Consider the following 27,683-nt stretch of genomic DNA (forward strand, 5'->3'; position numbering starts at 1 on the left):
GAATAAGGTTCCCCCAAATACTGCTCTGAGGGGTGGGAGGGAAGGATGGCCCTGCTCTCCCACATTTCCAGCTGTAGCAGAGATGCACAGTGGTTTGAGTGGGGAACAACCACAAAACATCCATCTTTAAGGAATGCCTTGGGGTTTCCAGGCCTTCTCGTTGGACACTGCAGCTTCTCTCCAGGGCCTTGGCAGCCAGCCCAGCATCACACTGCCAGTGTCCCAATTCCCAGCAGGGACCAGAGAGTCTCAGAGGGAATATCAGGCACCGAATCCAAGTCCTGCATCTCCCTGTGCACACTTAACGGCATTTTACTTCCTGCATTGGATGCAGGACCCTGCTGAGCTTATTGCAGACAGCAAAATAAACACTGGCTTTGCAAAATCGTGTCCAAGCTTGACTTGGGAGTTGCCACTTTTGTGTCCAGAGGAGAGCCCAGCCACCCGAAAGCAGAGGATGCAATGCACCCACACTGATGCTTAAAAGTCTGCCTCTCCAGTGGCCACTTTTGAAACAGAAATTATTTGTCATGATCTGATCACCTCTGACAGATTTCCCCACCAAAAACACAAGCAAAATAAATGACTAATTTTAAGAGATTGATACAAAATTGCCCTTAGTTTGTTCACCAGGCTCCGGTTTAACACCTTTGGAGAGATAAATCATCCAGGTTAAGTGTAACAGAATGTCCTTACAGCTCTGTTGCAGTGTTTACTCTTCACAAATGAGTATTCTTTAGATGTTCATGTTTTGGTGACATTCAGCTGAGGTCACAACTTACCTGTCTATATATTTACACTATATCAGGTATTGTTGCTGTGATGGGCAATGCAGACCAAATATAACACTGATACCATCACAGGGCCAATAGCACCTGAGTTATCTGGCCAATACTGTCATCCACATGAAATAAACTACTTATTTCATCAGGATTAAACATGATGTTTGCTCTGTATTAGATGTTTTGCCTTTGTTCTCAAAATGGCACACAGATAGCAAAGTAGGTGACAGGCTTAATATGCTACTACTAGAATACATTCCTCATTTTCATGCAGATTCCTGTGGCTTAAATACTCTGGAAAAGGAAAGCTTTCTGCCACAGTCACTGTAAAGCCATACACTCCCACCTCCTTACAACAAAACATCATACAGCTTTAATTCTAGCCATCTCTTTTATCAGGACAGTAAAGTATTTATCGTATTTCCCTCTGTGTAGATTTTTATTAGTCCTGTAAATTCCGTACTGATGGGGGTATTGATTGTTCTCCACATATATAAACCCATATCATCTATTTGACCTGTCGAATTTTGCTATGATACTGCATCAGTTGTTATAACAATCATCCCTCACCACCACCAAGCCAGATGAAGGGTTTATTTTCCATTACTGATGTTCAGGATTGAGCTTCTGCCATGTTCTTACACCAATTTCACTGCAGCAGCAAGAACTCCAAATAGGCCAATTATCACCAATCCCATAAAAACCCCTATCCAGAGGATCAATGAGGTGCCCACGGACCAGCCCAGAGGCAGCTGCTGAACCTGAATATTCGCATAGTGAAAAGCTTTGGCATTTACAAGAGGAATTCACACCTCTCTCCCGTGCTGAATCCGTCCCTCCTGCACTATTCCCCTTTCACAGCTCGTGGGCAGGCAGGGCTTGATCCGATCTCCTTAGGGCATTAATACACACAGCGAGCACGGCAGCTGCCGCCCGTCCCGCTTGTCCTCCGGAGCAACGACAGCTCCGGATTTAACGACACGGATCCAGGCGACAAGGGACAGATGGCAAAAGCGCCCTCGCCATGTGCTGCTTTCTATGGGAGACACACTTCTCCACAAATCTGCTGCACTAAGGAATCAGCCTGACTTGGACTGCTGAATGGATGCCGAGGGATACTCCGATACGACAACAGATTACAGCTCCCTTTTCCTTTGTTCAGCTCTCAAACCCGCAGCTGAGCCAAGACTGCCCCTCACTCCTTGTCCATCCACAAACCACCCCGTGGAGTGGCAAGGAAATTATCTCTCTGCTCATTCCCCTGTGGCGACTCAGTAAGAAAATAAAAAAAAAATTAAAATTCGCCATTTTTTCATCACATTCACGCTGTGAAGTTTCCCCATGACAACACCGCTGATTTGCGCAACAGTTATTTCTGTCACTAACAAAAGCAACAAAAGATCAGGAACAAAAAGAAAATTGAGTAAGAATGGGAAAAATACACCACCCTAATGCTGGAAATATGATTCAAGTGTTAAAAAATGCAATCTGACTTTTTATAGAGTACAAAACCGGCGACAACCATTTTCTTTCACTTGTTTGACAGTATCTGGCAGAGGGGGAAGAAATGAGGCTTCAAAGTCCTGTTTATTGTAAAATCTAAGGCCTGATCTAGTTGTGAGACTAACAAGGAGAAAACAAATTTAAGTGCTGACCTATAGATCTAAAATTAGTTTCATTAAATGCATTGACTACTGGCAAATGCCATTCTGATGACAAGAAAGCCAAAACAGGACTCTGGAAAGCTGCATGTTCCTCATAGCATACATCACTCTCCAAAACTAGATTCCTTCCTGTCTAGTAGGTATCCATGCTCTTTATAAACATAATTATTAGGAGTTTTTTATGGGCTTTTCTATGTTGTCTTAATATGAACAGTGCTGAAGTCCCCAACTTCATATTCTTTCAGTGTCAGAAAGCACCATCACTGTTCTGAATGCAACAGAACTGCCCATACTCTTAACAATAAGAGCAAATGTTCAAGTGTCCATACAGAGCCAGAGTTCTGCTAAATATAAGTCGAATATTATATTCCTGATCTTAAAGAAGCATCAGAATTGACAGTATGTGACCGTGCTTTTTTTAACACACAAGTTATATAAAAATAGTCTTTTCTCCTTAAATCGGACTTTTATGCTTCACAGTGACATTTAAACCCTTCATGCTACAGGGGCGTTTCATCCTGAATTCAGCACAGTTCTGGTGCTTTTTTTATCCTTCAAATGTGTTCACTAAAGCACTCAAAGACAGTTCCATTAGATTCACACTGCACTTCCCCCAGGCATTCTCAGTCCCAGCTTCCCAAGCAATGGTCTATCTACACATTACTGGGCTTTCTAGGAAACCTTTTCAAAGAGAAACTGAAATACAAAAATTTATTGAGAAGTTCTCATTTTCATTACTTTAAAATATATAACCACCAATTCTCTTCCTGTCACCACTGTCACGAACAACTGCTCAGGCTGAAAATTATAACAATCAACCTTTTAGATAGGAACCATTTTCCTTGGAGTTGGATACTTTTAAATGGGTTTTCAATCTCATGGATGCAAACCTGCAAGAGTCATTTACCTAAAGCATTCAGGGAACACAAGCTCAGGATCTATGCAATGTTCACATCAACCTTGATGTGATGAAGCCACACTGGAGAGAGGCATGAGCCCAAGAATTCTGCTCCAGGATCTCAAAGCTGGGCCTTAACTGCATAACCACAATGATAAAAAAAATGCAGATAACTACAGAGATGGGGGCAAACAGGAGGTGTTTTTAAGACACTGAGACCTAGATAGTCAAGAAAGTATTTTCATGGATCTGAGCCTCAGGCTTTTGATTTCAAATTCACAGGAAGGCTTCAGAGTGTTCATGCTGCTCCAGAAAAACCTTATGGACAAAGTGGCAAAAAAGTTATTAAGCTTTGTTAGTGCAGTGGTATTTACAGAATATTGCATTTAAAAACAGACAGTGTCTTGATTTAAACCAATATCAACGACAGTCTACATAAAACTCTGAAATACCCATCAGCTACACTGATGGGTAAAGCAGGTCTACTGATGTTTTAGTTTTGCAACAACTTATAAAAATCTGACATTTCAGCAAATTCAACAGAACAGGAACCATGGTACATGACACAGTGAATTTCTAACCCATTTCTCCAGCAAAATCCTGGTTAGTCCAGTAAAAATCCCTTTATTCTCATCCCGTGTTTAGCATTAGCTTTCATATTTGTCAACTGACACTGTCTGTTTGTTCATATACCTGAGCAGAGTGTTTGTTTATTACAAACAGAAAAAGGACAAGCTCACAAAAACAACCAACTGAAGCCAGTCCTCGCCCACACTGTCTAAGCATCCATGAGATTCACAGTCCTGGGAGCAGTGAAAGAAGTTCAGTCCTACAAAGCAAAATCTATACAGGCTAAATTCTTCATGAACACTTGATTTCACCTGAAAGAATGTTTTTATTCTCAACTTCAGGGCTGGAAGTGATGAAAGCTGCGTATGCTGTAAAAAGCTGCCCGCAGACACAGAAATGTATTCTTGATTCCACTAGAAAAAGAACAGCATCTGCCTAAATTTCACTTCCTTTGACAGAAATGAGACTCAGTCACGCCAGAGACAAACAGCTCAACTGAATGCAAGGGGTTTGTGGTTAAAATCTAGGAGTGAACATCCTGCATTTTGATGATTAAGATACTAAACTCATGTTTAATCTTTAACTGAAGAAATACCTCAGGAGCATGACCAAGACAGCTATAATATCTGGAATTGTAGCACCTTCTTATTTATGTTAATCAGAGGAAGTTGTAAAATACTCTCCCTTTCTTCCTTCCACAGGCTTTGTAGGGAGTAGGTAGTGATTAACTTTTCATTAACAGGAAAAGCATTAGCAGACTACTCACAAAGCTGCCTGGAAGACTGAGATTACTGAGAGCCCTGGGGGCAGTTTTGGGCCCCTCACTATAAGGAGGATATAAAGTTATTAGAAAGTGTCCAAAGGAGGCACCAAGAAGCCTCCATCAGCAAACCATCCCAAGATGAACAGTCGAGTTTCTTTGCTGCATCTCTTCCATCCTAATTGTTTCTGCAGGCATCCAACTGCAACAGCACCTTCCTTATCAATACAGACCTGACAGCTGGAGATGAGAGTTTACAGATCCCACCAACAGCAGCCTAAGGCATTAATTCCCTTCCACAGTATCATTTTAAGATTATTGAAAGTGTTCAGGTGACTAATTTATGCATTCAGACAGTCACAGATTAAATTAGGAATTCTCTCTGTCAATGCTGCACTCCAAGGAGAAGCAAGTGGGATACAAAAGAGCAAAAAAGCAACGTAAATTACCTAATTTGGCACACTTTTGGTTGAAAAATATCAGCTGTTGGAAGTTGTTACAAGCCCTCAGACAAATATTTCCTCTGAAATACTATTTATTAACGGTCATTTCAGTGCATGTGCCAGCACTTCATTTCCAGAAATCTGCCTAAAAGCTGGATATCTGTGTTCATAGAATTGTTACTAATTTAAGAAGTCTCCACTGAGTGCCTAAAATTGACTAATTCTTCTAATTTCTAATGTGGTAGTAATAGGAGAGGTATTTTTCCATGTGTTCAGATATTTATACAGTCTTATTTTTGGGATGGTAAGCTGTTTGAGGATTTACATACAACCTATGGCAGAGGAAAAGGAAAATATGCTACACCATCTATTCCCAGTAAGCCAGCTATGGCTTTGGATGCCATACTTCATATATTTAGACTCAGGCAGAAGCGACTTTACCTGAGTAAAGCAGCTAAAAATAGTGACATTTAAGTCTTATTACCAAATCTGAAAGTTCCTTCTCTTATTTCTGTTTTGATTCTGTTTTCTTCTTTCTAAGAGAAGTTCTTTGATTTTGGATGGAATTTATCTTAAAATGACCCCACTCTGTGTTTCCTTTGTCACATTTATCTTAGCGAGGGCCTGAAGGATAGGACATCGAGCTTCTACACAAATATACTGTCTGAACAAAACCAGAAACTCTGGAAAGAAAATCACTTTAAACAGCAGGAAAATCCCAAATGGTAAGCCACTATCATCATGACTTTTGGAAGGGAGAGGGGGAAAATCCCAAACTAAAACCAACCAACAACAAAACCTCATGGATTTAACTCCAAAATAAATTTCAGAGATTATGAGCTGCCTCTCTCAGAAAACTGTCAGCTGCTTGTAAGTGATTGCTGCCTGACCCTCCTCTCCCACCTCCCAGTCTCTTTCCTTTTCAAGCAAAGTCTCAACATTTTGGAAACTGCTTCTGCACTAAACAAAGAGGTATCTGCCTCCTTTTCATATTTGACCTTCGTCTGCAACCCGACAGACTGGACAACTCATGGCATCCATACTGCACCGTCAGCCCAGCAAGCTGCTTTCTATTATGGACTGTGCTCTCTACAGATGGAGTTCATTAAAATAAGCACTGTGGCAAAAGGCAAACCATCCACACGCGAGCAGAGGCTGCAGCTGTCGACCAACTCGGCCATCTCCAAATAACTCCCATAACTCCAGCATGTAACACAGCCCTTCCTAATCTGTTCGCCTCCATGCATGGGAATGTCTGCAGGGAAGATACTCTCACCCTTCCCACCCAATAAGAGAAAGGAGGGCAGAGCAGGTTCAACATGAACTCATCCTTCAAGTCTTCAACCATCCAAGCAGAGATAGGCAATATTAGCCAATGCCAGTATGTCCTGGTATGAGAGTTCTTTAATGGGGGACTCTGCTTGTCCACGTCCAGAGAAGACTATGTAACACACTCACACTGGGAGAAAGGGGTGGGGGGAGAAGTTGGTTTCATTTTAGAGCCTAACTTCCATTCCCCACCTAGTGAATCACAAGATGACCTTTTGAAGATGGAGGATCCTCAACCCCTTTTGTCAAACACAAAATCTTAAAGATAAAAGATAAAGCTGCTTTCAACTCAACGCCATTAAAAGCTGAGTGTTGGGAAGCCAGACACCACCACAAAAGGCAATTTTAAGGACTTAGACACACAAGGACTTCACGTACATAAAATATGCTGAGCTGGAAGGGACACACAAGGACTATTGAGCCCAACTCTTGGCCCTGCCCAGGACACCCCAACAATCCCACCATGTGCCTCAGAGCATTGCCCAAGCACTCCTTGAGCTCTGGCAGGTTTGGGGCTGTGACCACTGCCCTGGGGAGCCTGTTCAGTGCCCCACCACACTCTGGGTGAACCTTTGCTGGGAGCTGGACTTGATGATCCATATGAGTCCCTTCCAACTTGAGATATTCTATTCTGTTATTGTAAAGCTACAGTTTTACAAAGAATATGAGAGTTCATCTGAATATTATTGTTTACACTCCAAAACCAATCAGCACTATTTACATAAATATGCACACCTAGTATATTTACTATTATGAACTTATTCGATAAAATGATTAATTTTTATGCATAATGTATATAAACAATATTTCCTCAAACCAGAAGTATCAATAAAATCCTTGCCAGACAGCTGCCACTTTCTCTGTGAGGTCTTGTTTTTAAATCACAGTTCCATTAGAGCCTTTTAGTCCTCACCAACACAGCCACTTAATCTTTATTTCTCTAACATGTAATTTCCTTTAATTATATTTGGAGAATACTTAAAAGCTTATTAACATTAATTATAAGAGTCAGAGAGGTCTTTAGCCATAATTACCAGCACAAAGCAAAGCCCCAAGTAATTTTTGGGGGGAGTTTCTTCTGTTTTTTTCTTTAAAGAAGCAATTTGATAATCTGTCATACTGAATTGCCCAGGATGATTGAACTGCTTCACTCAACACAATGAGCAGCTGAAACAGGTAAACATGAACATCTTTGTAGACAAACTTCAGCATCCAACTGAGTGTATTTTCCCTCCTGTTTCAGCAAATCCCAAAATTCATTTGGAGATATTAAATGGGCTTTTGAGAAAGCATCAGAAGGAACTGACACTTCTCCTAAGCTTTTGTATGAATCTTTTTACTTCCACACCTGTTTGGAATGCCGTACTTCATCTATTTAGATTCAGGCATGTATTTAGACCTCAAGTGACATTTTGCAGCAATTAGGAAATCTAGTTTTCAGGTAAGCTCTAGCCTCAAGTGACATCTGAACGGCTGCAGGTATCAGGGGTCTAGAGGAGGACTGTGAGAACAGGGAAAGTAGATGCTGCAATCTTTGAGGAGGAGAAACAGCAGGGACTCAAAGCTGCCAAATAGGGAGGCCACAGAGAGGTCCCAAACTGGCAGTACAGAGGCTGGTTTAATTGTAGCTGTTATGCACAGATTTACTCTCAAGCAGACTTCACTCTCAAAGACCAAACCTGCAAAACTACGACCTGGGTTCACCATATGGTAACGTTAATATTGCATCATAAAGCAGGGACATGTCTTCAGGGAATCCTGCATAAGCCATTTAGAGCATATGAACAGCAACAAGCATGACATGCCCCTCTTTTAGGTGTGTGAATTTTTCAGCTCTCAGCTGTCACTTTCCATGTCTTTTCTGACAAAGTTCTAGCTTCAGATGGCAAGCGACTGCAACATAATCTTCTAAAATAAATTAGCTAAGCTTTCAGCCTTCCTACCTGGGGGAAAGCCCCCACTGCAGCCACAGTGCAAAGCTCTAATCTAGTTTTTTACTGTTTTACTAGGACTTATTACCAGAAGTAGGTGTACACGAGCATTCCCAGCCCATTCAGAGATGTCATTTGTTGCCAGCAACTGAGCTCTGCTGGCCCCCTTTGCTTGCACACACCTCACCCGTCCAGCTTGGTCACCCTGAGAGTGGGAGGAACAGATGAAGTGATAGTTCTGCCCCTGAACTTCACCAGGATGCTTTTCCAGCTCTTCTTTTCAAAAAGTTCTTTGAGACTACTACTAAGCAATCATGGTCTAAAGCCTCTGCAACTGGATTAAGAGAAGAGCCAGGATGCCAAAAATCTTGGACGAGAGGAAGTGACTCCAGTCCAAATGCTGTGATAAAAGGTACACTAGATACAAAAGCAGCCAGAACTATTAAGAATCTTTTGGCTTGTCCTGCCTACTCTTTCACCTCATTCATTAACTCATAAGTCCTACTGATTCTCTTCTCCAAGATTAAATATTTAAAGTTACATAGTTAGAACTTGCCAAACTTTGGTGGGACACACGCACAGTTTCTCTAATTTGTACTGGAAAAGATGTATTAGAGGAGAAGAACAACTGCCAAGCACAAAACCTCTAGGTCTGACTAATAAATCAGTATTGCTTTGAAATAAATCCCTGTCTTCTAGAAGTATCATAATACAACATCCATCACACCAGGGAGCTTATACTCACAGAAAGCAGGTCCCATGCAATTTTTGCTGAACTCGGGCTATGATTTCTGAAGTGCAATTCCATCCAATGTAATCACTTTATAATAAATTTCAGATGCTAAAGACCAACACTAGATTAAAACCATCCTGCTATGGAGATAGGTGAAGGACTGGTTGCATCAAGGTTAACTTTCCAGTCAATTCATCTCGGTAATCCTTCAATTTTGGCTTCCAATCTTGGCAAATTCAGGCAGGAAAAGACAGGTCTTCCAAAGAAAAAGAAAAGAAAAAAAAAAAGAAAAAGGCATATCTTGTAATGGTTTCACTAATACCCAAGATGCTGAATCCAAAAAAGCTGCCAAAGATCTCTAATCTGTTTTCAGAAAGAAATGGAAAATTAACCAGTAGCGTACACAAGCAGAAAACCTTTGTGACACCTGAACTGGAGAGATTGAGCCAGTTCACAATCTGGCTCATCCTGAATAACTGCTCAGTACATTTCCAGTACTGAGGCAAAACCCAAACCCCAAACAGGGAAAAAAAAAAAAAAAAAAAGAAAAAGAAAAGGCAGCAGTTTTCCCATATTCTGCATTCACAGAAAAGTTATTTTTTCTCTTTCAAGGGGTTAACTTTGCCATTTGATCAAGTGTGAGTCAGCTTGAAGGGGAAGAAGGCAGAACCTTAGGGGCAGGAAGCTCATTCCTAGGACACCTACTTAGCTAAACCACAGGCTGAAAGCTGTGCCAGAGACAGCATTGTTTTACCTCTCCAACAGAAGGAAACAGCAAGGTGAGGAAGAAACTGCTTGGGAATTAAGAAAAGGGGGACAAAGACGCACCATAACTGGGTTCTGTTCTGATGCCTGTGCAAGTCAGGCAAGACTTAAGCAGTGTTTTGCCCCCCATCTCTCACCAAAGGGCCCCTGCTTTACTTGGACACTCACACATTATCATGCCCCCTCCCATAACGACAGCACAACTTCCAAGGAGCTGTTAAAAATCAACACCAACACTTTCCTGTCAAAGATATTTAATGTATAAGACACCTCTCTCTCCTTTTTAACCTCCTCTTTTTCCACGATCAATTTATCTTCCCTCCTCAATACAGTGTAGCATTTGACTGCCACAGCAGAATGGATTTTCCCATGGTTCTTTGCCAGGATCACTCTTGGTATGAGTCAATGTCCAAGTGAAGGAAGTTCACTCCCCATTTCATTCCAGCCATAACCCTTTCCCCTGGAATTTCCAACAATGAGATGGTAGAAAAAGCCACCAAACAATAAAATGAAATTGTTTTCTCTTGTTTTCTGCACTTCACTTCAGCGTAACCAAAAGGAAGACTAAACTTTCTAGATTTCATGAGCTTAGCCTATTCCACAATGAAGAGAGCTGATGCCAGCATAGGATGCATGAAAATGAGAAAGCAGTGGCACAGAACACTGATTATTTTCTAAAAGCAGCAACATTAAATTGCATTCAAGCAAAACAAACACAAAGCACTTTGATATCTGACTACTGAAGCATTTGGTGGCATTACCACGATCTCTCATGCCCCTGAATTAGCCCATTTCTAAAATAAGCACTGACTGACAAACTTCTAGGAAGCTTTAACTGTGTGGGTTTTTCTGTTTTGGGATTATAATTTTATGTAGCATAATCTCACAGCACAAGCAACCAAACAGGATGAGGAGATAAACCAACACAGTGACAATTCATTGCTGTTCTCAGACTCCATCCTCAGTTTGGAGATCTTTTATTAAAGAGAGACCTTTATGCTGAAAGTTTGATTTCATTTATTTCTTATGCAAAAAAAACATGTTGTGCTGAGTGTTGACAGCCATACAATCTTTCAAGGGTTTCCATCTCTGATAAAACCTGAGAAAGAAACAAGGACACTTAGAAGCAAACACCTCTATTGATTGAGTTGCATGTGTCACACACCGGAGTGGCACAGCCAAGCTCCTGAAGGAACTGCCTTCAAGAATCAAGGAATTACAGCATCTCATTAATGAAAGAAAACTCAGGAGTAAGAATCATGCATAAATAATTATTTATGCTTCTTGGAGATAAAAAAAAGTTTGAATTCAGCAGAATTAAGACCAGCAGCTGATGAGTAAGAGTGTAGAAGTTGGCCAAGAGCCATTACTTTAGGGAATAAAAATATTTATCGCCGACTCCCACCCTGCCTAAGTATTTTCCTGCATTATAAAAATAGAAGTGGTTTAAAAACTATTGTGCAAGAAAAGCTATTTCAAATTAATAACTAAGAGCACAGAAGATTATCAACAACACCCACTATGTTATATAAAACAAATCTCATTTCTGTATTTCCCAAGGTGTTCCCTGTACAATCAGGTCACACTTCACAATGAACCCACTGCAGTGCTACAGAATTGGAAATTAAATCCATTTATACAATTGTCCTGGTTTGGCAGTACTGGGATGAACAGTACATCTCACTGCACCCAGCCCACCCGCATTCCTGTTGCAGAACTGAAACAAAAGGAAGCTGAAGATAGTGTGGCAATAAACAAACCAATAAATCACACAACTACTTTATTAGTCATTTTCAAAGCATGTATAAAGTTTTGAAGGAAACAATTCAACATATGATGTTAATTATCTGTATTTTCCTTATTTGCCATACCACACCTTCCCTCTTTTCCTCAGTCTTCACCAACTAGCAAATCCAGCCAGGGTAATCACTTATTGCATCTCAGATGGAATTCTGTCAAGCTTAGCACATTAAAGAGAGTACTAGAAGTGTGTTGCTTCTATATATAAACTGGCTGTCTGGTGTACAGTATGTCTGAATAATATGGCCTCCCTGATGCTGGATGCAAGTTCTCCTGGATAAGGAAAAAAGAAATCCCTCTTTGGAGTTACGTTCAAACAACCAAAGCACCTCATAATGTTCTCGAGGAACAAGAGTTAACACTGTCTTTGGAAAAACCCATCACACCTACCAATTACACTTCATTACTGAATTTCCTTGAGATACTAAAAAGCCTTTCATAAAGCATGTCACGCAAAGCAGCAGAAACAAAGATTTGAGTGCAGAAGCAGACAAAATATTTCAGGAGTTACAAAGTTGTAGAGAGGGTTACCTGCCTCCTCTCCCAGGCTGCAGCATCAGACCCTGTCAGCTGCTCCTTTGCTCTGTACCAGCATCACACCTTTCCCCTGGGTGGCCTTTGTTTCCTTCATAACAGCATATTAAAAATACACCCAAGAAACCATCACACATTTACTTATAGAAGAGTGTGGGTTTTATCCCACACAGAAATAAAAACACCGAAGGTTTCCAGCTGTAACATAACACAGTTACAACATCGGCATAACACAGTTATGCACAACAAAGTTTATAAAACTCCACAGGCCTTCCCAAGGTGACACTTGGATTTTTGGCTGCTAGGTAGGATTTCCTGCAATGCCCACAGTGTAAGTTCTTGGAACTTCCCGAAGTGTAACGTCAAAAACTCAAGTGCAACGAGTTTTTGTAATGCCTACTGATGGATTTTTAACACGTCTATTTTCCAGAAAGCCTGTTCTCTGCTTTAGCATGTGTCTCCCCAGCATTTGGGAAGCACTGACTGTTCAGCACGGTGTTACTCCTCATCTCAGGTGCTACACAGCACATTCTTTCAAAGGGAACACTTGACTGTGTTTGTGTCAGCCTGACTTCACCAGATTGCATAACCAAACTAGGTTACAGGGACCCGACACTAACAGTTGATATCGGTACTATTTAAACTGTTAGGCAGTCAAAATAATTATTATTTTATCTATAATAAGAACTCATTGCAACAGTTTTGATCCTCAATCCCACAGCTTGTTGACAGCAGGAGGAAAATCAGTGTGTTGTGACACTTGACCTAAGTTGTCAGGGTAAGACTGATGTCCAGAGCCTACTTCCAAAGTTTAATTAATTAAAAAATGTTAAAACGAGGGATAATGCTGTAGAAGCCACTCAAAAATGTGGACGCTCAATATAGTTTCAGTATCCTTTAAAAAACCTAAGTCTAAGACAACTTTCTAGCAGTGAAAAAGGTGCCCTCAGTGGCACTTTTCTTTCCCAGCCATGTATTTGAAAGCAGATATTCTCCTCCTTCCTCATTGAAGTACCTTTTTCCCTGAGAAGGGTTGACCTACAAACCAAGGTATTTAAAAAGCAAATTACTGTTTAGAGTTAAGTACTTTCATAAATGGGAGTTCAAAACAGAAACACTCAAGTATGAAGTCAGAACAAAGGGTTCAATCTTTGTTTACATGGAACCTCCATTTCAGTAAGTATAAATATCTACAACTACACACATCTAATAGACAAATTATTTCCTCACACCTCATAGGTATACCTCTAATTTCTGTCACAAAAGTCAGGAATATCTGACCTCTTCAAATAATTAGTAATAATAATAAATCCCTAAAGGTACATTCCTACCTGACGTCAAGCAAATGAAAGACAAAACAAATTTTTACATGCAACATTAAAATTCAAAACAGGAGATGACCTTTAGTGCACTTCTCTGAGTGGAATGTTCTCATCCACAAGCAGATTTAATTAAATTTAGCTCTTTAGACTGATTAGAGTTAATAAAGCAATTTGTTAATAGTCCATTTTATTACGTTTACGATGTTTGGTTGGACACTGTGTAAGTTAAAGCTGCCAGGCACTGGTTTTTCACTCTCTTCAACTGCACTGATTTTATATGAAATTTAAAAGAAGGACCCAGAGTCATCATAAGCACTGGAGAAGATCACAAGTCTAGTACATAAATTAAATTGCATGAAGGACCCTACAAGACATGTCACCAGAGAGGATTATTTTGATTTTACATGTAAAACACACCAAACTCACTATATACAAGAGAACTATTGTAAAAATAAAAATTCAGCGTATGCAAGAGAACTATTGTAAAAATTGTGATTTTTCATGCCCCTCACTGTTAAATACTTCTGTTAAGCAGTGGATGACTCCTGTTTAAAAGAGTTTGGGGAGAGCCAGGTGGGAAAGAGTTGCATGGAATTCTTCAAATCGTATTACCTGCCTGCAGAGAGACTGTGGTTCTGAATAACTTAGATATTCTGCTACAACAAATAGCCTGCAGCTCTCCCTCAGGCTACCCATATTCTCATGGAAAAGCCAGGACACTTCAAATACAAGCTGGAACTCTCCATTTGTAACATCCACCAAGGAAATGCCAAAACCTGCTTGAGCGAATCTGATTTAAGGAAAAGTGTCTATATCCAGAGACACCACCTTAAAAAAAAGCCTGGTGAAATTGCCTTTTCTTGTTAGTACAGCTGCACGCTGCAGAGTATGGATAACAGCTTCTACTACACCGTGCTTTACTGGATTTTCTGTCCTTCATTAACAAAAAAAATCAAACTTCAAACATTTAGCAATGGTGCTCTAAGCACGTCTCTTCAGGAGAGGAGCCAAGTTCTACATTTCAGTGTGCAGAAAAAGCACACAGGAAATTTCACAGAGAACACGTTTTAAAAATTCACTTCAAGTAATTTCAAGAGAGCTGTCAAAAATAAATTAAACAAACAAACAAACAAACAAAAACAACTAAGAAAATCACACTGTGCCCTTAATCTCAACCAGTTCAACAATTTGTATCTACAAGACACACTTACCTGGTCAGCGGACAGGAGTCACCCTCTCATGCTGCCATCATTCCACAGCCCACTCCCTCATGGGAAGAGGAATTCCCTGAGAGAGTTGGGACATGCCAAGACAACTTGCCCAGGGTGCGATGGCGCTGAACAACCCATCGGCTCGGATTAAAGCTAAAAAAACAGCATTGTTTAAGAAACCATTGGACAGCTTTTGCGTGGGGGTGGGACAGGATTAGTGCATCCAAACTGGGTCTGAGCCACAACAGATTACCTGGAGAATCTGTGTCCTAACCCTCATTAACAAATTAGTTTAGTTTGAAATACACTACCAGGCCACACACGCCTTGTCTAGTGGTACAACAGAAAAATTACCTTCATGGCTGCTTACTGGAGTTCTGGAAATCAGAGAATGCCACCTGGAATACATCAGCAGCAGAAGACAGAGACAGTTCTCTCCTGCTCAGGTCCTTTCTTTGCTTGCTCCATTTTTCCCTAACAGCGATTACCACCCAGCAGATACAATCATGACTTTTATCCTCAGTCTCACAGTCTATTTAACACTCAAATTGTGTTGATTGGTAAGTTTAACGTCAGGAACAGCTGTGTTTGAAAAATGGCAAAGTAACAAGAAGTGGTGAGAGAATGGGATAAGCCAGCAGCAGCTCAGCCCTTGGAGAATCACATTCGATTAGAGGAAATTACAGTGAACACCCAATTCCCTTAAGGTTTCCCACCAGCTCCCGAGGTGCACCCAGCAATCTTAGAAATGTCACACACAAGGGGCTTACACCTGATGGCTGTATTCACAGAGCTCTTATCCAAGATTATTTTTTTGGCACACTGTGGTGATTTTAGAGTGGGAAGACTGAAAGAGGAGACTTGCTAAGCCAAAAGCACAGGTAACAGACCCCAGAGAAACATCTCTAGGTAATCCATATCTAAGAAGCTTGTTTCTGTATTAACAGGTTGAGCCTCCCCAATAAATGAGGCTAGATTTTTGTAAAGAGTATAGCTCACTACAAAACCACTGATCTTTATTTTCTAATGCTAAATTTGTATATTGCTTGCTTAGACAACAAGTTACCTCTCATCTGAAAACTGTTGTTAAGCCTGACAGGTTACACTTATTCCATCAGTGATACAAAAGCATTTCACCAGCACACACAGAGAACCTTTCTTTGCTTGCTCCAGTTCAACAAATAATGATTTTTTTTTCCCCGGGTAATTAAACAAGAATAGACAAATATTACTAAACCCACTGCATAACCCTCTATAAATAAAACACTGACATTATCCCTTGTATCCACACACAAGTACACTATTTCCCAGAGCCCCTGGATTCCTCCAGGGTTCATTTAAAGGTTAGGTCACATCACTGTTTCAATGTACTCATTTCACATCGGGGCAGATTTAAATTTCATATTTAAGAAACAATGGAATAGCATGACCTTTGGGTATCCCACAACATGTCCCAGAAGCCCACTTTCATTTTCAACAGATGTTGAATCAACATATTTGTCAATGTAAATCCTCTTAGAGCCCAGCAGTACATTCAGCAAAGGAAGAAAACCAAGACCAGCACACACACATTTCGTATGGGAGAATGGACAATTTAAGGAAAACAGTTTATGGGAAATACACAGTTGCACAGCAAAGCAACAGGGTTGTAGACCATCAAAATAAGTCGGTCTTAACTGACTTATTTCCTAAAAACACATAACATTAAACCTACTATTTTCCTAGCAAGGCCATTGAAAGGACTTGAAGTTTACAATCAGAGAGAAACAAGAAGCAAATACAGATTTAAAAAAAAAAACCACACCAAACCAGTAGGCTGTTTTCTTTTACTGTTCATAGTCAGCAGAAGCAAATACGATTTCATGGGTTTGTGTGAAGACTGTAGCACACCAGCACAGATAAAAACAGCCCTATCTGAACTATCTGACTCTGAAGCAACATGTGTTTTAAAAGGGAAAAAATGTGAAGCCACAAGAGTCCGATAGGAGACCAGAGCCCAGGGATTTTTCTGCATGTAAAGCACACCAAGAGCCTTTCCTTGCTCTCCTGTCATCCTAGTATGTTAGCTGATAAACGCTCCATAATTAGAAGACCCAAGTGGGGATGCCTGAAATCCATCTGACCTGAGGGAACAAGTTTAAAAACCTGACCCAGCTTTTAGAGTGCCAGATACCCCTGTATTACGTTTCTGTCTACTGGAAGGGGCTGGCAAAGGCAGACAAAAGAGACAGACTCAACTAAACATGGTATTCAAACGTGGGATTAGGGAAAGGTTATTTTGGGACGTAGGAAGTACTCAGAAGAGGAAGGCAAAGAAAAAAAAGAATATTAAATTTAAACCAGATACTGGCAAAGGGAAAGGTCACAAGATACGCAAAAGTAGAAACCAAGAGGGAAGAAATATTACTTCTTTACATTCCCTGCCTGTGCAGAGCTCTGCACTCAAGGCATCTGTTGGACTCCGGGAATGGTTTGCAAAGAGTCACCAGTGTGACAGAGGCATCATCACTGCACTGCAGGCAATATTAACACAAGCCACTGCCCAAACACCTAAACCAGTAAACACGCAAATAAACTGTATTTGTGGAACTCTCTTCCAGTAAGCTTTTCCATTCTGGGAGAGATAAATCAATCTGACACTAATTACATCCAAAAACTGCAAGTAATGACGTTATGGTAGGAAAAGGCCAACTCTGAGGGATCTATTTTTGAGGAAGTCAGTCGGAGACACCATCTTGCTTGTTTCTTTGATAGAAGTTTGAATACAGATTGAATAATCCACTCTCATTCACGTAAACCTTCCGACAGCTAAGAGGAAAGATAACTGTTGCTCTGAAACCTAAGTATCATTTGTGCCATTCTTCACACACCAATGATAACATGCACTGCCCTACCTAATTACCAGGTATTAAAAATAGGAGCACAGTTATGATGGTACACCTGGTAATTTTGGTTTACCAAAACCTCTGATTTCTTGTACAGCAGCATATAATACAAAAATAAAATCTAAGTATTCTGCCCCAGAGCACAGGAGCTCACAAAGCATTGGAGAACTAGAAGGCATCCAGTGTTTTTGCAAGTCTAATGTCAGGATTAAGCTGTGTGACAAAAGAAGCTCTCCTCTTGCAGAGAAACCAGCATGCAAGAAGGAGGAAAGAGTGGTGATGAACCCAGCAAGGAGCTAGAAGCAACAGGAAACCAAGAGGCTTCCTCACCACATCCAAGACTGGAACACAGCTCAGATTGGGCACTATCAGATCACTTTCCTTGTCTCCAGCTCAGCTCTTAAATGCTGCAGTATTGTTTAGGTGGATAAATTCACAGTCCACACCAAGCTGTTGGCTCACAGAAGGGCAAAGCAGATGTGACTGAACAAATCCATCTCTCTTCAGATCACACCCAGGCTACTTCATACTGGAAGTGCATCTCAAAGGAATCAACTTCCCAGTTCTAGGTCAGAAATTTTTAATGAGCAATTAGTTCAGACACTCATTTTTGTTGGCACCAAACAGTATCTTAAGTTGCTAAATTAACAAAAGTTATTTCAAAGTATTCAGTGAAACTTTCAAGTCAGAACTAGTCACTCAAAGTTTTAGACCAGAGCTGTGCCCTTTATGTACAAGTATGCTCAAAACCCAAAACATCCATCCTTCCTTAACTGAGAAACAGCTAGTCATGTTAAAACTTTCAAATTTTTATGTCTGAGAATAAACCCAACATTGTTTTCAAGGGATTTGAAGACCAACATCCCCCCTTTCACAATGCCACACCCTAAAGTAGCACACACTTCACACAGGAAAACATGAATCATTGAGGGGATGAAGGAAGAGAGCACAGGATTGCAGGCTAGATGCTGCAGTGCAAGTCAAAGCCATCTTGGGAAGACACTAGTCACTGCTTCATTGAGCCAGGGATACACCCTCTTCTGCCCAGTTTTTGGTTTAGGCACGCATCCACAAGCCAAAACAAGCAACTCTCCATTTTGGAAACAGCATTAGTCAGAGTTAGCTTGTGTCTTCTCCCCTCCCAACACTCAAAAGTCTCTACTGGTTAGGCCATAAAAGTGCTCCTAGATCTGCTCACTGGGAAATATTTCCCACTCCTTGCCCTTCAAGCAAGGATTCATGCCACTTAGTTAAGTTTGTTTAAAGGCAGAATTAGAAACCATCCAAATATTAATAGGAAATTTCTTTGGTGCTGTGGTCTAACTAGTGAGTACTCTGGGTAAGGACAGTTGTCAAACTTGCACAGTGGGCAGAGTTATGGCAAATTCCTGCCAACAGGAAAGCAGTACTTCTGTGTTTTTTCCAGTCTCTGAACACATGACTTTTGTACCCTCTCTGTAGCCTCCAAAAATCATTACTTTTTAACAGCCTGACTAGAACTTACACATTTTCATACAAGAACATTATGTCACATGGTCATTCAGCTACTTGAAGTCATTTGCACACTGCAAGCACTGCGTAGCTCTTCCTGCATCATTAAAACCACCATGTGCCTACCAGTGAAGCATTGCTTTATTTAGTATTTATTATGCCATATCAAGCTTTAATTTCAACAGTTAAATCTTCTACAACCAGGTCTCTGAGAGCTGCCTTACATTTCTCGCAACTTACCAGCAACACTGGTGGTTCTCCACCCTCAAAATTCCTGAGCTCCAGCACATCAGACTACTCTGTTTGAGAGGATACTGTCACTAGTCTCACTCTATTGTAAGAGATTATGCTATTCACAGGATGAAGTGGCACACAGCAGCTCTTCACCAGCAGGAATTTACCTTACAGCATCTTACTCTTAAGAGTTTAAAGCAAAATTAGGGACAAAGATGCTGGGCTGGAATCTAGGGATCACAGCACCCTTGAGCTGCAGTGATCTGTACCACAACTCATCCCAGCTACCCACGGTATGAAAGACATGTTCACTAGGAACTGGCCAACACCAACTGCAAGACTCTACACCAAGCCTGCCCATATGGATGCATTTTAAATGTATTTTTGCCTAATACAATGTTCTAATTTCAATGCACATACCAGCTATTTTTCCAGCATTAGCTGGGAAAGTTCTACAGCCTATTTCTTGTTCCATAACTTAAATAAGGTGAAAGGAAAGGAGAGTGCCTTGGGAGTAGATGGTTACAGATGTCTTCCCCCAAGAAGCCCTTAAGCACTTCCTTCATCTTTCCCAAGTGATGAAGCCCAAAAATCAGCTGTTTTTCTATTACGTGCAAGACCAGCTGCATCTCCGGTGGATTCAGAGGGATGAGCAAGAGCACAAGACATTGTGGAGCTTTCTCTGCTTCTGGTATTGAAATGACCATGCACCTTCCCTTCTGAAATGACCATGCACCTTCCCTTCTCAGAAGCATCTCTGGCATTTAAAATAAACTCTCCAAGCCACCTTACGACTTCTCTGAAGGAAAATTTGGCTTGCTGCAGCTCCCTTGCCCCATCCCCCCCACACCATTCCAATGGGCAGCTTCTCCCCAAAAAGTATTTCAACACAAGCGAGACAACAGCTGATATTTCAGAGCTGCTATTTTAAGGATTGCCTACGAGTGCTTCTGTCTAGCTAGACAGATTCACTGCCTTGGCAACCTGCTGACTTGACAGGAGGGACAAATACCTTGCTTCACAAGCCCCAGATACTATGTGGATTATGCTCCTTGCAACCAAAGGATGAAAAAAAAATCTGAACAGTGTTGAAAGCCTTGCAAGTACATCTGAACTCCAACTTCATTCAGCAACAGGCCTGGAAAAACATCCTTCTAGATGAGGTAATGATTAGTATTACATCCTGCAGCCAAGCTCAGCATCTGGGCTTGCAAAGAAAGAGGCTGGGCTTCCCATGTTGTTAATCCTACCAGTAGTCTCTTGCTCGACTGACACAGGAATCACAGTTCCTAAACAGCTGTTTCCTCGGACAGCAAGAGAACAGCTGAAGAGGACTCGGGCCAGGCACGGACACAAAGGCAGGCGACTAATTATTTCAAGTTGCAATAGGCACAGTGTGAGGCAGACTGTGCAGTGGCAAACAGGATTTTTATCTTGCTTCCCAAACCATCCAGAGCTGCTCCTTCACACATTTCTTTTGGAAAAGATTGTAAGTGATGCCAATGCCGTTTGTTGGATATACAGACACAAAACATTAGCAAAAAAGGAGTGTTTGATGAAGAACATATTTGCTACATAAAATCATCTCAAATTTGGAACAATTCCCCACGCCCTACTGGCAAGCATCGCCTACAAAGTCCTCCTTCCTTCCTATATTTAGGTCAGCTGGGCTGAGTCAAGCCCTCCAAGAGCATCCCTTGCTTTCATAACTTTCTGTTCTAGAAGAGAGACTTACAGTCAGACATGCTTCTTCACATCATATGTTAACCCTCAGAAAGGTAGAAAGTAATACAATAAAAAAATAAGTCAAGTATTGGTGCTACATAAGTTAGACTGTTTCTAAGGGCTTCTCTTGGAATATTCATCTGGCTTACAAAAGCCTTCACACATCTGTAATGCCAAATACTGTTCAAAAAAGTTCCACCACTACAAAAGAGGAACACAGATCTTACATGGGCATTATCTCCTATATCCTTAGGGAACACGCTGCTTTAAATGCTCTGGTTTGCATAACAGTTCAATAAAGTTTGAGTGGCTTGTGTTTGCTCATACAAATATCCATTCTGCTTGGTTTAGCTTCGACTTTCATCAAATTGTTTCCATCTCTACATATGGAAGTCACCCAAAATTCTGTATAAACCAGAGATCTCTCCCCCAAATTATCCCCTCAATTAAAAAGATTTCACATTCAGTGATCACAGCATCTCTCCATTAGCCCCAAAACTCCAACTTAGGCTTCTGAAGTTCCTTAATACCTTGTTACTGTAATCATTATTTTACTGGTTGGCTGGTTTCACCTGTATTTTGAGCTTTTTCTAATCAGCTTTTTCTAATCAGAGTGAGGAGCTCTTGTTGCTCCTCATGAGAGCGCAACATTCCAATTTTTGAATCACTAGGCATATAAGCTAATGCCCAAACTAAACAGTTCAGTGAAACAACCAAATTAATGATCCATAAACTGATCACTGCAGTTATTGAGAAAAAAATACTGATGTATGTACAAGTACGTAGGTGACAATTCTCGAAAGTGACGTAAGAGTGTACAAAGAATAAAGACACAACTGTCATAACACTACTTTCTTTAACAATAAAAATAAATTATGTTGCTTGAATTACTAATTTCAAATTAATTACTAGCTAAAGAGTTCTACACTGTAAAATCATGGATGAAAAAGATTTCTAGCACAGGGATGACACAGGGCAGGATTGTTTTTTCTGAGCAGTATAACACACTTGTTTGCAAAACAGTGGCAAAACAAGGTGTCAATTACTTTCCTAATAAAAACAATAAATTGACCTTCTCTTCCTCATTCAAGAAAACAAAAACCAGTAACTAATATTACCTGCCTGTGAGAAAAATACCTCATTGACACAGATGGCAGTTCCTTGTTGGATTTGCAAAACTCCTTCTGCTCGTGTAACAATTATTACTGTAGTGGAAGTTAGCAAGAAAAATATTCCCCTAGGAACAGTGTCTCAAGTAATCATATCAAACCCATGTAATCCAAGCGGGAAGCCAGCTCCTGTAAGGTTCAGCAGCCCAGGACTCTGCCTTCCCAAACCACGCATGCACCAGCCCGGCAGATGATTGCGCAGCACGCGGACGCGATTCCCGCTGGCTGTGCTGGCACAGACCTTGAAGAGTATCAAACTGCTAGATTTTGCAAACACTGCTGGCATGCACTCACCGAGGAACAAAACAGCCCAAAAGTTTCCGTTGACCTAAACACCGAATAATCTACTGGCGTCAGTGCGAGTCTGAAAGCGGAGAAGCCGATCATTGATGGGCTTCGCTGCCATCTGCAAGAGCTGACACCCGGGGAAAAACAAGCTCAGCAATACAAGCCAGGTGTGCGTACAGCAAATCCTGAGCGGCAGCTGTCTGTGGCTGTTAGAAACCCAGCACACCGTGTTCTCCTGTTAATTATATTTACATATTTGCCATCCACTTAATTACCACGTCTGCCAGGAACTCCGCAGCCAGATTTAGCGGTACAGCACTGTGCCTTCTACCTCCCTTCTAATTAGGTCTAGACAAGGCGATGAACTACAAGCAGCTCATCCAGTTCAGACATGGCCTCAAACATTAAAACTTACTACTACTGATTAACACAACTAACACTGCTACTAAGCCCTTGTCACTATAATGTGCTTCACTCTTACAATTTCCTTCCGCTTGCTTAGTTACTTCCCCTCCAGACCGAGGGCTGCCCTCCTCACCACACCAGGCTCTCCCTCGGTCTGCGCAAGACTGCACAAGACACACTGGCTGCAAATTCCAAAAAATAAAAATCATGCTTCAAATGGCAGGAGTTTAAGAGTCCTCACAAGCCTTCTCCTAATAGAAGCATGCAGTAGAGCAAGAACGGTGGATTTATCAATACACTGACAAACACAAAATAAAACTGGAAAGTGTCAAAGCAGCACAATCTTTCTGGAGGAAAACCAAAAGGAGAGAAGATGTACGTATTTCAGCTCACTTCGCAGGATCCCAAGGTAAAAGAACCTCCATGGATCAGTCTGGTTTGGATGCTCTTTTAGGCTCCTATCAGGAAAAATGAGATTCTAGGTCTGCAAATAACTTGCAAGCACCTCTGTCTTCTGGACAGCAAAGACCAAAGGAAAGAGAGGAGTGAAAACCTGTGTGCAAACACAATATGTCTATGTCCCAGTTTTGTCTGAACACCTGTGAGGAAGGCTACAGGAGACCAAATGTCAGTAACCCTTACACCCTTATTAACATAAAGACTATCAGCATCCCTATTAGGAAGGGACAAAAGGCTTAATCTACATATTTTAAGAATTTTAAGATCATACAGAAGCAATCCTTCATGGGATCCTCTGTGTGGAAAACAGGCAGTTAAACAACAAAACAATAATAAGTGCATAAAACCCAGAGACAGAGTAATGCAAATAGTTAAAATAATATGGGAAAATGCTGAACCTTGAACTTGGCAGTTCACAGTTTTAGCACTCAAGGGAAAAGATAAAAGACATGCTTGTGTTGGGCTTTTTGCAAATGGAGTTGTCCTTTAAACAAACCCCAGGAGAAGAAAAAAAAAACCACAAAACACCACAATATTTGAGCCTCAAACCACTGCACAATGCAGTGAAAATCAGACCTAAGTTAAAGAAAAGAGAAAGTGAGAGAAAAACGTGCAACAAAGGACAACCTAGGCCCTCTGTTACAATGTTTTCCTTGATCAAATGACAGCACAGCCAGGACACAGTTATGGAATTTAAACTCTCACCCCAAACGATTCTTAGGATATTATCATGACACAAACTCTAACAGACAGCACAATCACTCTTGCTATTTTACGTCCAGACAATGAGATACTCTTGTCCTCCTATCTCAAACTCCATCCCCAGGAACTTTCTCATCTTCTCATCAAACTGCCACAAAAATCTGCCTTCTGGAAACACGTTATCTGAATCACTCACACAAAAATCAGTTTACTGCATGTTTTCCAGTGATGCTACAAGCCACTTCAAAATGGTACACAAGAATAGTAAAGGCATTACTGACAATATGGTGCATGATGCTACAGTTAACCTACCAGGCAGTGACACCAAAAATAAGCTACAAATTAGCATCCTTCTTTATCCTGCTGCAACTGTGATTCAGGAAAGGAAACCACAAGAGACTTAAATCTCTTCTAGAAGAGCTATTTATCTCACAACCCATCTTGGGGTGAGACCAATGCCAGGCGAGGAGACTCACATACCCCATACTAGAGGAAGCAAATGGCCACCTTCAGCAGCAACCAGCACTGGAGCAGCTTAGACACGGTGAATCACAGAATGGGTGGGGTTCAAATGGGCCTTAAAACTCATCTAGTTCTAATCCCCTGCCATGGGCAGGGACACCTTCCACTAAACCAGGCTGCTCAGAGCGTCACCCACTCCCAAGGATGCGGTTTCCACAACTTCTCTTGGCAACCTGTGCCAGTGCCTCACCACTCTCACAGTCAAGAATTTCTTCTAAATATCTAATCTAAACTTACTCTCTGTCGGTGTGATGACATTTCCCCTTGTCCTGTCACTACATGCTCTCGTAAATAGTCCCTCTCTGTCTTTCTTGTAGGTTCTGTACTAGAGAACAACCCCAGAGCTGCTTATCCTGCTCTCAGGTTGGGGTTGCCCATCTCTCCTGTTGGAAGACTGAGGGACAAAGGATGCAGAAAAACCCGAGTAAGATTTAGTAAAGATAAAACCCGAACTCACATCATTCCAGTTACCACTGAACCAATGCAACTGCACCCAAGAAGAACAAGGAGGTAGGAAGCAGCCACCCATCAGCTGGTTTAACTGGTTAAAGTCACACTGAGCACAATGCAGTGTCTAGTGGCCAGCATCATAAATATACGTCAGTTTTCAAGTCAGAGGGTTCAATTATGCCTACACCCAGCATCAGCCTGCAGTATTCCAGTTTTATTTTTTCACTTCCATCTCTGGAAGCGTTCAAGGCCAGGCTGAATGGGGCTTGCAGCAACCTGCTCTAGCGGGAGGTGTCCTTGCCCACGGCAGTGGTTTGGAGCTAGATGATCATTAAGGTCCCTTCCAACCCAAACCGTTCTGCGACTCCATGATTTTTAAGTATCCGTAACACACCCGAGCGGCCTATTTTCAGTGCTTAACACCAGTCTCAGTGGTTCTCAGCAGCAGACGATGGATGTCCCCTCCCGGAGGCGCTGGAGCGGGGGTGGCTCCGGCACCGCACGCCCCTTCCCGCACCGAGAGCCGGAGCGGTGCCCGGCAATGGTCACACAGACGGAGGTGAAAGCGGGTTTTTACCTCGCCCTTGAGCCGCCGTGGTGTCTGTGGCCGGGGGCGCCTGCGCGGCGCTCGGGGGAGTCCGGGGGGGAAAGAGAGGGGAGGGAGGAGGATGGAGAAGGGAGAAAGGGGGGATGCCGCCTCACGCCGCTCACTCACCTCGCGGGCGATCTGGTTGAGCGCATCGTCCTCCGCCGTCAGGCGCTCCCGGTTCGGCAGCCGCTTTCTCCCGGCACCCTGCGTCCCCATGGCGGACCCGACGGGACCGGAGCCGGACCGGCCCCGCTCCCCGGCAGCCCCGACCGACCCTCCCGCTCCCTCCGCCGCCTCCGCCGGCGCGCCCGTCACCGCCCCCCGCCCCGCGCATGCGCCGCCGCCCCCCGCCCTGAGGGGCAGGACGGGGCCGTGCCGTTCCCCCTTCCCGCCCCCCGAAACGGGGATGCGGCGGCTCCCTGCGCGGTGCCTTCGCAGTCCCGCTAAAAAAGGGATTCAGGGGGGCCCCTGCCCGCTGTCCTCACGCCCCCCCTTCCCCAAAATCGGAGTCCAGGGGGGCCCTGCTCGGTGCCCTCATGCCCCTTCCTGCTCCCACAGCCCCACTCCTGCCTGGGGTCCCCGGACTCCCCGCCGAGCTGTAGGAAAGTCCCAGCATCACAGAATCGCAGAATGGGTGAGGTTGGAAGGGACCACAGCAGCTCCCATCTGGTCCAACCTCCCTGCTCAAGCAGGGTCAACCCACAACACATGGCACAGCATCGTGTCCAGACGGTTCTGGAGTATCTCCGGTGAGGGAGACTCCACACCCTCTCTGGGCAATCTATTCCAATGTGTAGTCACTTGTATAAGAAAGAAGTTCTTCCTCTTCTGGAGTATCTCTGGTGAGGGAGACTCCACACCCTCTCTGAGCAATCTATTCCAGTGTGTAGTCACTTGTATGAGAAAGAAGTTCTTCCTCGTGCTCAGGTGGAACTTCCTGGGCATCAGTTCCTGCCTGTTGCCTCTTGTGCTATTGCTGGGCATCACCGAGCAGAGCCTGGACCATCTTCTGACACCCTCCCTGCAGTTATTGACAGACATGGATCCTCTCGAGGCTGAACAAGCTCAGCTCCCTCAGCCTTTCTTCATATGAGAGATGCTCCAGTCCCCCAGTCATCCTCGTTACCCTCCACTGGATCTGCTCCATGTCTCTCCTGTACTGAGGAGCCCAGACTGGACACAGTAAATTTGCCAGAAATTGTGGAAACAGGCATCAAAACCTCACCAGCAGCAAAGCTGGGGGATTCCTCTGCCACAAATATGGGGGAAACAGGATAGAAAAATGTCTCCTCGTGCCCTGAACCCTCACACAGCCTCATAGTCCTGTGGGATCTCTTCAACAATGAATTTTCCTATTATGTATAGGTGGACATGATTCATTTTAGTGTCAAGTACATCAGTGCTTAATTAATTCACATTGACAAGGAAAATGTATTTTCTGGAATTCCTGTCACAGCCCTCACACCTTAATTTTCACACTTATTCCCTAAATACGAATTAAAAGTCTCTCAAACTCACGTTATTACACAGACAGAAAAAAAAGGGCTACAAAACCCACCCATCCCCTTCTGACCAGGAAGCTGCATTTAATCTTTATGGCTTAATTTTACCATTGATTTAAACTTGATAAAGGTAAAAGCCAACACCTGCCTTCTCAGTATATATTGGCAGTTTTCATGTACAACACCTGAGATTTGGGTCATCCTCAAGTTAACTGGGTAGAGGTATTGCATCAGTGCTACTCCTTGCACCTGGGACTGTTTATCTTACAAGAAATAAATGATTTCTTGTCAGCAGAAGCGGATGGATGAGTCCCTTACCTTGCTTGGGCATTAAAATGTGCATCACATCCTCAGATTCGGCATCAAGTTTACTCTGACCCCCCACAAGTAGATAAAAAGGGACCTGCTCTGCAGTGCAACACTGGGGCCTTAAACTAAGCTCTTGCCCTGGAGGCAAAGCCTTACCGGGTCTGGTTTTCCTAGATATCCCTGAGGCTTCCCTTCTTCACCTCCCCAAGGC

General features: G+C 42.4%; 1 protein-coding gene across 8 annotated transcripts in view; it reads right to left on the minus strand.

The window, feature by feature from the left end:
• LRRFIP1 (LRR binding FLII interacting protein 1) overlaps positions 1–25,915 on the minus strand; it is a 112,099-nt gene extending 86,184 nt beyond the window's left edge. For all 8 annotated transcript variants that reach the window (XM_027637404.1, XM_027637403.1, XM_027637401.1 and 5 more), the window contains exon 1: positions 25,788–25,915. In XM_027637404.1, the coding sequence (XP_027493205.1) occupies positions 25,788–25,877 (90 nt within the window). In that variant the 5' untranslated portion in view covers positions 25,878–25,915. The remainder of the gene's footprint in view (positions 1–25,787) is intronic.
• Between the last annotated feature and the right edge of the window lie 1,768 nt (positions 25,916–27,683).

Source organism: Corapipo altera, unplaced genomic scaffold (assembly GCF_003945725.1).
Source record: "Corapipo altera isolate COAL_440 unplaced genomic scaffold, ASM394572v1 45, whole genome shotgun sequence".
NCBI classification, from domain to species: Eukaryota; Metazoa; Chordata; class Aves; order Passeriformes; family Pipridae; genus Corapipo; species Corapipo altera.